This window comes from Zea mays, chromosome 1, assembly GCF_902167145.1.
Source record: "Zea mays cultivar B73 chromosome 1, Zm-B73-REFERENCE-NAM-5.0, whole genome shotgun sequence".
Lineage (NCBI taxonomy): Eukaryota > Viridiplantae > Streptophyta > Magnoliopsida > Poales > Poaceae > Zea > Zea mays.
The window spans coordinates 154,812,974-154,823,282 of NC_050096.1; the positions used below are offsets into that span (position 1 = coordinate 154,812,974).

Here is a 10,309-nt window from a genome sequence, read left to right on the forward strand (position 1 = left end):
CCCTTTCCTTATCCCTCTACTTGATTATGGTGAGGCCTAATCATCCGAGGGAACGAGAGGAGGGGAGGAGTGTACTAGTGCCCGATGTCGGCCTTCAACCATTCCCTAGATTCGGCCTTGTTCGACAAGCTAGTATTTAATACACATTAGGGCTTGTTCGGTTATTCCAATTACATGTGTATTGAAGTGTATTGGAATAAATTGGGATGGATTTTGACTTGTTATGGATTTAAACCGACTCAATATCACCAAATCCACATGGATTAACGGTGAAACGAACAAGCCCTTAGGATCTAATACACGGCGGGATTGAGTGAATCCATGTCATGTCACATAAACCATGTGTGTTTTCGTTACGGCTGGGATTTAATACGTGGCTTATTTTTCACTATTCACTTATACCACATGGATACAAATGTGTTAGCTATGAATTGTTCGCTTCCACACTAGTATAGTGAAGTCCATGTTTTTTAAAAAAATACAGTCCATGTTCGCTTACACACTAGTAGAGTGAAGTCCATATTTTGTTTCCCAAAATGTAGTCCATGTTCTCTTACACTCAGTATAGTAAAGTCCATTTTTTTGCAAAATACAGTCCACATTGAACAAAATGTAGTTCAATGCAGAAGCATGAACAACAGAAGCATGGACAACTGATCTAGTTCTAGCTGTAACGTATTTCAGTTTAAAGCAGTTTAAAGTATGAACAAAATGCAGTTTAAAGCAGCATCCTCTGTTGCATTTGGATCTTTGAGTAATATAAGATGAATTTTTTATGCTCTAGTTGAAATTCATGCAAGCAAAATAGAAGAACTGCATGCAAGCAAAATAGAAAATAAAGGGGACCCTAACACAACTTTTTTAGTATTTTTTCTCCTAGAATAGCAACCCCTGTATCTAATGATACTAAGTTATTAGATACTTAGTTCCATAGAACAACATGAAGGAGGATACTTAGTTCTTAGGATATTAACAGATATACTACACATAAAGTATGCATGCGTCGTTTTATAAGAACAAATACTAGGATGATCGAAATATTTTAAGTCAGCTTGTTGGAGATGCTCTTAGCTTCTACAGATTTACTAGCTTAGTTTTTAAAAATAAATTAAGTCATGAGGCTGATATGCTCAAGTACTTTGATTCAACATGCCGTGGCATACAGAATGAGACATATATGCTCAATTACTTTGATTTCGACATGCCCTGGCATAGAATGAGAGAAGAGGGGAAGGAAGAGAGCATACCAGCTAAGTCATCTCCTTTCTCAACCAAATCAGTGCAGACTCAACATCATCACCGCAGGCACTCAAGAAAATTTGCCTATTCTCAAGGTCCTTGAAGGCATTGTAGGCTTTTGCTTTTTCCTCCTTTGTAACTTCCATTGTACCAAGAATGGATATGCACTTCTTGATTGAGAAGTGTGCAGCTTGACTCACTTCCTTTTCCTCCCTCTCTTTTGCTAGTTGTGTGGCTTCTTCCTCAGCCTGCTTCATTCTCATGTCAATGTATCTTCCCATTATTCCTTCTAGGTTATCGCCCTTTTTATGCCTCTTTGTCCTCATTTCCTCATTGTTCCCTCTTGCAACAGTAGTCCTTCTCTGTGGCCTCGGATCATGCCTTTCACCTGTTGCATCTCCTGCCTTAACTACATGGACATCATCTTCTTCATGTGCCGACAAGATTTCTTCCAATTCATCTTGTTCATGTTCTATGTTGAGAAATTCATCTCCATTTCCTACTTGAGTAAGATCTGGAAGTTGGGTGGAGGTGTAGTTGTAGGTCCCTTCAGCTGTTTGCCCTGCACAATGAAGTTTTACTAAAAAAGGGTAGACAACATAACATATTGGAAAGCATGCACATTGTAATGAGACTAACCATCATAAAGCTCCCTCAAGGCCTCATATAGAGGAAAAGACTTGTTGCGGAACTTTTTAGCCTTAGGATGAGAAGTCAGTATATTTTTCCATAAAGCTAGGTCAGTCGTAATCCTCCCTATCTTCTCATCAAAATGAGCTCCACTTTGATTCTTTGCATCCTTTAGCAACCTATAGTCCCTTTTCAGCTCTCTTTCTCTATCTTGTATTTGTGTCTTTGTGAAATAGACATATTGTTCCCTCTGATGAAATTCCTTGACAATTTTGTTCCATGCTTCTGTTGTCCATCCATTTTGACCCCTATAATCAGCTGTTTTGTGCTCATGCAAGAGGTCCACAAGAGTCTTCTCTAGAGTTGAGTTCCAAGCGGCTCTTAATTTATCTACACAAGACAAGGAAGAAACACCAGTTGCATAATTTCAAGAGGCTCTTAATTTCTCTTGATTTGTCTACTTGCATACCTTTTGGAGAACCTCCATGCTTTCTTGGATCACCAGCTTTAGGAGAAGGCTTCTTTGTTGCACTTTTTGATAAGAGCATGTTGATTCTTGGAGAACCCCTTCCAAACATGGCTACACAGATAAGTTGCATAAGTTTGATAATCAGAAAAAAGGATTCACCAAATGTTAAAGAATAGAGTGAAATGGTCATGTAAAAGTTGAACAGCATTAGACGACATCATCTCTGAGAACAATAGCACCTAGACTGCATGTACATGTTCTTTGAGAAGAACATGAACTTAAATTATGCAACTTATGCTTCCTAATACAGGGAATAAAATTAAAAGAACAACAATGAGTGGGGAACATGTTTTTTTCATTAGAAAGCAACATTAAACAAAGACAGTTTCTACGAATGATAATCAATCCACATTTCTTGTGCCACTAATTTCTACGAATGATAATCATTCAACATTCATCACATGTGCCACTAATTTCTATGTTGTTGGTAATCATTCCACATTTCATGTGCTATTGCATCTCTAAGATTATTTCCTTGGACATTTCCTTGATCGTTGCCTTGATCGCCATCCAGTAGATCAACAAAGTTTTGTGGTGAGATATTATCTGGTTGATTATCTAACCATTCCTCATCCCCATTGAGTGATCGAATACTATTGTGAAGTACAGCGGCTGCTACTGGTATCTTCACTTGATTTCTTATTTTATGAAATGTGGCAGCTTTGAGGACGGGAAAGCGCTTCTTCACAACCCCCAAAGTCCTTTCAACATGATTCCTCGGTATGGCATGGCGATGGTTAAATAATTCCTTATAGTTATGAGGTCTACGGTGACCTTGCCCATACTCCTTTAGATGGTATCTAACTCCACGATAAGGTGCAAGGAATGATGTGGTGTTGGCATACCCACCATCAACCAAATAGAACTTTTCTGGAGGTACATGGAATCCATTGTTCATTGCAGATCTCAGAACTCTAGCATCTGTAGCAGATCCCTCCCACCCTGTGATGGAACCTCCCAAGTAATTAGGCCCACCTACAGTTGTCCTTGTCCAACGGACCTCATACAACCCTGCAGGTGCACCTGACCACTTGACAAGTTCGGTATCTGAATTTCTTTTCCTTTCCCAAGAGCGTTTCACCCGTCACGCAGACATTACAATTCATCGGAGATACGGAAATGCGGAAGCAGTTACAATAATTTACTTTTATTGAAAAGTAAGATAGTGTTTAATATTTACAGACCATAACATACTATATGAGTGCTGAGTATTATTATTACATACCATGGGGGGCAAAAACTTCTCCCCAAATAGACAGTAAAAAGTTTTAACGGAGGGCCTTCCCTCCCGCAGCTCTAGTCTTGGTTCTCCTCTTTGGGTACCACCTTTGAACACAAGCAACAAAAGTTTGTCGCTTCTTCACCTAAAACAACATGGGACAAAGCCCTGAGTACGAAGTGTACTTTCGCAAGACTTATCCGACAAAGTAAAAGACTCTCAAGGATATGCTGGATTAGGGAATCAAGGAGAGGCTTTAGCAAGAATCAACTTAGATACTTTTGCAGAAATAGCTTACTAAAGTAAGTCCTTACTTTCAACATTTTAATGCTAGATTAAGTATTAATAGACCTTGTTTGCATCTAGTCTAATTTCACCATCTCATCAATACAACATCATTTTTATTCATGAGGTTCACATCCTGACTTAGGTTGTAGGGCAGTGATCAAGTCTCCACTGTTTGAGGATATAACGACGATCTGAATCGATTTACTCAGCTAAGAATCTCTAACCACACAACATATGTAGCACTTAACCCTTGCATATGTCAACTCGCCACCGGGGTTCTTAAGACCAGATCAGGTTCACGCCAACCGAGAGCACAGATACACCACCGTCCAGCCTCTTGCCACGGAGGGTACATGCTACTCTTTCCATCTCTCCATGCCCATTGCATGTTATCTTATTCTGGTATTAGTCTGCCCGAGGCAAAGCTTACCCTGTCCCATTTCCAGGGCATGTGGCCAGTTAAGATATTCCTTGATCAGCAAGCCTACATATGCATCCAATCCTTAATCAACCTAGGTAGAACATCACCTGTTCCTAGTCCAAGTCTTGATTTAAGTACTTCCACCCTTAGGATTGTTTGTATTCCTTAGGATGAAAAGAGCATCAAAGGGAACTTTGCAGTAAGGTCCCACCACGCTCTCAATGAAAATATTCTTGCAGGTAGAAGCCATCTTTCCTTAGGATAACCCCTGAGCTAGGCCTTAATGCAAAAGACAACCTCTATCCACAAGATCTGAGCAGAGCTAAGCATTTTTGTAAATCATATTTTGATACTTCACTAGAAGTATCTGTAAAGGTATGGATATCAAGGAAGGCAATGCATCAAAGGGTTTCCAAGCAACTCCTATAAACCTAGTGCACATTTCACTAGACTTAAAGTGTGCAAAAATTATTTAAAAACACAAGAAAGGGGTTGCATGCACCGGGGCTTGCCTTGTTTTACTGGTGAATCAGGCTCGGACCCGCAGATGTCAAAATAGAAACAGTTGCCTCCCTGATGTTCCTCAGGTGGTGGTGGTGGTGTCCTTTCTTCTTAACTTCAACTTCTTCTTCGTTTGCTATATAAAGCCAAGTATAATAATGAATGCTCATGTAGTGCTTATGAAGATGCAAAAACAATAGAAATTGGTTATCTAAAGTTTTGAATACAATTTTCCTTCACGGTCCTTCAGGGAACTAGGGTTTCTAGAGTCAATATTGAAGTTCATAGGGTAGGGGGTAGGGTTTTGGGTTCTAAGTATCAGACAAGGTTCAAATCATACCAAACTCTACCCAAGGCTTCTAAATATTATATAAGGGTCATCTAAAAAGTTTGGGGATTTTTGGAATTATTATTTATTTTCTAAAAATCTAGAAACAAGGTTTTAGGATATTTTAATTGTTACAAAATTCCATATTTGACCTAAAAATCATGAAACTATTTTTACTAAATTCTATGAAAAATTATGAATCTAGCAAAGTTGGTTTGACATTTTTACCATCTTTCTATAATTTTCTAAAATTGTTTTAATCCTGGCAAAAAAGAAAAAAAATCTATGAACAGTACTGGGCCGAAAGCAACCCAAGCGGCCCAGCCTGCACAGGAAAACGCGCGCCCGCGCCCGCCCCTGTGAGTTTTGCGAATAAGCCCCCGCTATTTTGAATAACCTGATCTGGGTGCCCTGTACTATTCTAATGAGTCACTGACGATTTCCAAGGAACCCCCCATGTTCTAACTCTTCGCAGACCGAGGTCCACGACGAGGAACAGCACTCGCCGAACTTCGGCGAGCCTATTCCGGCCGGATGCTGCCACGACTGGAGCTCCCGTGCGATAGAGACCAAATTAGACCCCTACCGCACACTTCCCCTCAATCAATTTCATCATCTGGACTTTGAATCAACCAGTCCACGGTGACAGGGCGGATGATCGGAGGGATGAACACGTTCCGACCAACCGATGGCGTGGATGACCAAATTGAAGCTTGGGGAAGCATCACATGTTTACCAGAGGTGATGCACACACCAGAATTTGGACTGGGCACGAACAAAAACGTGGGTCGACGAAGAGGGTGTCACGGCGGCGTTCTACAGAGCAGGTGCGTGTTCCAGTGAAAGGCTTCAGCCGAACTTCAATTGGTCGGTACTGAGAGCAATAGGAGGCTACAAACGAGCTAGAACAGGGAGCAATTGGGAAGTTACTAACTCGAAGAGCGTTGACCACGATGGAGTTCTTCACGGCGGAGTTAAGAACAGGGAGAAAGGGGATTTGCGGACTGTGTGAGTTCTCCGGTGAAATTGAATCGAGTGCTTAGTCGCTGAGGTGCGAGATGTGGTGAAGAAGCGGAGTCTGGGCTCAATTTATAGGCCGTCGACCAGAATTGGAGGAGGAGCGCGGATTACCGATCGCGCTGGTGAGCTCACCGCTCGGCAGAATCCGGTGATGGCACGGTGGCCGCCGATTAACCGGGGCTTGCCACCTCAGTGATTCTCCGCCACGTCGCCGAGGATCTTTTACCACGGCCGCCGAACCATCCAGACCGCCGTGGCATTCTTATCGCCAGCGAGGTCCTGATCCTTATCCTCCTGGTACTGTACCATTACAAACCCGATTCAGTGTGCCAAACAGCCCAAGTTTAGGGTTAAATTTCTCTTAATTTTCTGTGGCAACAAACCTAGAGTTCTGCAGCAAAGATGTAGATCAAAGATTCAACTATAATTTTGTCATAGCAGCTATGGCGAAATTTCTACTAAATCAAGCTTGAATTCGTGCCCAAAGTCTCTGTAATTACACTGTCAGTCTGAAATTCAAACTTCAACAACCTGACAGCCCATCTTTGGGTTTGATTATCTCTAAATTCTTCATAACAACTATGCTTACACTCTTAAGCAAAGTTGTTCTCCTTTGATAGATCTACAAAGTTGATGTGGTGACCTAGAGCAAAAATCTTCTTGTTTGAAAGTTATAGAGCTCCAAAGTTGAGCCAATATCACTGAATTTTTCAGACTTAGCCCTAGAACACCCATGGGGTCTTTTTGCAAATAGGTCCAAAATTCATGGTTTAGCTTGCAAATTCCATGATTATGAACCAAATGACTTTATATGCCTTATCATCATAGTTTTTACACTTTAGTCCAAAAGTGCACTAATTTTTCACTTAACCCCCTAGGGTTTAGGTTTAGGGTTTTCCAGGGTCCTTATTAGGGTTTTTGGTATTTCAGGGGTGTGAATGTAATTTGGGTCCATTCTTAGTAACATTTCATGACTATTTCACTTAAGCTTTAGGGTTTTCTCTATTTGGATTTTGTTTTAACCTTCTGACCCCTTTTAAGGTTAAGTACCCTACTCTAGGGTTTTATTTGCAAAATATCATCTCAATACAACTTGTTTGAAATTTTTGCCTAGTGAATGCACTCTAGGTGTGTCAAACATATGCAATACCAATGCTTATGATGTTATGCTCAAGTTTTAGTGAAAGTAACACCAGGGGTGTTACACACCCAGTAGATATGAAAGTGATATTTAGGTCAAAATCGCAAGCTACCATCACATTTTGGCTAAGAGTTCCCATCCTGTTTCTAAAAGGAGCAGCTTTGTTAGGTGAAATTGTAATGGGCACATGAGTGCCATCAATTGCACCGATGCAGTTCTACAAAAAAACTATATGTGAATTTCTAAAATCTAGAAGAAAATGGATAGATATTGGGCAAGAATAGAAGTGCCATGACCTTGAAGTAAGGATAGAACCTAGGATTCCTTTCAATTTTCGGATGCACTTGAATTGGAGAAGGAGGCTTCAAAAATCGTTTGGCGAGGGAAGGAACAACTATGTCAAAAATTTGCTTTATATGATGGTGGAAAGTGTCACCACTATGCCCGAACTCTTCTTGCAGGTCCTCAAACGACGCATTATGGCTTATCATGTATAGAAAGAAGACGAGCTTTTCCTCAACTTTTATCCTTGTGTCATGTACCAACCTTTCCTTCCTAAGATAGTTGGCTAGGGCTCTAAAAATTCCAGGTTCCTTTCTAAATGCTACTCGGCAGTTCTTGACATGCCCTTCAAGCAACTCCGAAACATGCTCCTCGCCACTTAGCTTGGATGTGTGTCGCCGCTTCTTAACCCTCCTTCCTCTGGGAGAGCTAGAACGCAGCAAGTGTAATGCGGGAAGGAAGAACATCGCCATATCATCATCATCCTCTTGTCTCCTCCTTCTAATGCGATCCGTTAACCTCGTACTCATTGCAAAAAGATAGGGGCCACCGGGTCCCAAAAGTACCTCTCGGGGATGGTACCGGGTCCCAAGACGGTGGGGGTTGGTCTTTTCCAAATCTAACCGGTGCGGGTACAATCTACAAACAAAAAGTTGAATATTCAAATTAGTAATATTCAATGTTGATAGAGCACTCATCATCAGCTAATATTATACTGAACTCTTTGTCTTGACTCAACTCCATGGTGCTTAGTCAAATTGATCAACGTATGGAGTGTATAGGGGTTGCTCTGTGTTTCATAAAAAAATAAGATTGAATATTTATTTCAATCAATAGTATTATACTGAATGTTCATATGGCATTGCTACATATTCCATCAAAATAGTTTTTATTTCAAACAGTAGTATCATACTAATAACGATGTCTAGATTTGTATGCAGCTGCTAAAATCATGTAGCTGGTCTAGCTCCTAGATGCTAAAAAGTGTAGTATCATAATCTGCTAAAATCACGTTGCTAAAATCTGCTAGCTGCTAAAATCACGGTGTCTAGATATGACGATTAAAATTAGTTTCGAACGCCTATAGCTGCTAGCTGGTTTGCTCCCGTTAGCACGTTTCAAGAAGACCTCAATCTAGATTTACATAACGACAAACATGTTTCTAGGGACCATAGCATATCTGGAGAAGTCACGCTAAGAAAACGATGTTGAGGATCATGCTAGCCTCTCCGCTAAGAAGTGCTAGAAAGCGGGACTGCAGGAGTATATAGAGGCATCAGCCTTGAAGGTGTGCTGCTTGTATAGGATAAATCGAACGAGCTAGTGCATCCGGTGGTACGGGCACTTGAACATGGAGGGACTCGTGCGCTGATAATGGTGGCAAGGGCAGGATACGCCGCACGCAGGTGGAGGATGGTGACGTCCATGTCGCCGACCGCGGACAGGGGCATAGCAGGCGACACGGTGGAGGTGGAGGCAAGGGAGAGAGAGGCTGGGACACTACCACAGACACGAGAGGGAAGGGAAGGAATGGAATGATGATCTCACAAGAGAAAAGGTTGCTGGTGAAGATGTCGGCGGCCGATGGTGGAAGGGGGCTTGCGGTTCCGTCGTGTCGTCGCTTCCACACCCACGCGCTGGGAGGACTTCCACACCTGTTAGTTAGTGGATCAATTCCAGGCCGGGATTCAGTGTTTTCGTGTGGATTGGGTCTGGTTTCTGAATACGCGTGGGCTAAACGAACGACTATTTCGTTGTGGGCCTGTATTGAATCCGTGCTGGGATGACACCCATGGATCAGTCGTGATCTAGGTCATTCTAGGCCCAACCGAACAATGCCTAATGGATCCAGCTAGCACCTCGAGTATCACATGATCGGTGGGGATTTCTACTAGAAGATAGTCACGACCAGGAAGGCAGTTCTGAGGATGAGGCCCCACCGGTTGGACAAGAGGCCAAGAGATGGAGTTCATGCCACGGGGCCATCACCGGCTCGGACGCACAGTGGCCCCCATGGTAACCCATAGATGCTAGATGAAATAATTGACAACTCGTGTACCTACCACAAGGAGATGATAGATACCCTGTGTAATTGCATGGACTTCATGAGTTCAGTCGGCCACGACCGACCATTCCAGCCACTCCCTCTGCCGCTGCCGCGACAGGGCCAATAGCCCCGACAGCCGGGGACGGATGAAGGGGCGTTCCCTTGGGTTGACAGGGAGGTCAACTTCATCTTTGGAGGCCATGGGTCCCAGGAGAATAAGAGGAAACAAAAGCTAACGGATCGACAAGTGCTGCTAGCCGCGACCAGTCCCCCATGACACCCTATAGGTGGTCGGAGACACCGATCACCTTTAGTCGAGCTGATCAGTGGCTTAGCTTGGATCACCACGGAAACTACCCTCTGCTTGTTAACCCGGTGATCAAAGATAGCCAGGTCAAGAAGGTGTTGATGGATAGGGAAGTAGCATCAACGTCACCTTCCCTTGGACTCTCGAGGCACTCGAGATCTCTGTCGCCAAGTTATAGGAATCAGACACTCCTTTCTTTGGCATCATGCTGACCAAGGGGAATACCCTCCTAGCCACATCTCTTTGCCCATGACTTTTGGCACTCTGGACAACTACCGCACCGAGTCCCTATGCTTTGAAGTGGCTCGTTTCGACTGCGCCTACAACACCGTCATCGGATGACCCGGCTAGCTAAGT

General features: G+C 42.7%; 1 protein-coding gene across 1 annotated transcript; it reads right to left on the reverse strand.

The window, feature by feature from the left end:
* Positions 1-1,250: 1,250 nt before the first annotated feature.
* Positions 1,251-8,170, reverse strand: LOC103639701 (uncharacterized). Its single transcript, XM_020542365.1, has 5 exons — positions 8,165-8,170; positions 6,086-6,088; positions 2,339-2,449; positions 1,879-2,259; positions 1,251-1,801 (listed from the first exon to the last, which is right to left on the reverse strand). Exons 3-5 carry the CDS (start codon positions 2,445-2,447, stop codon positions 1,251-1,253), a joined length of 1,041 nt encoding a protein of 346 aa, XP_020397954.1. The 5' UTR covers positions 2,448-2,449; positions 6,086-6,088; positions 8,165-8,170.
* Positions 8,171-10,309: the final 2,139 nt, after the last annotated feature.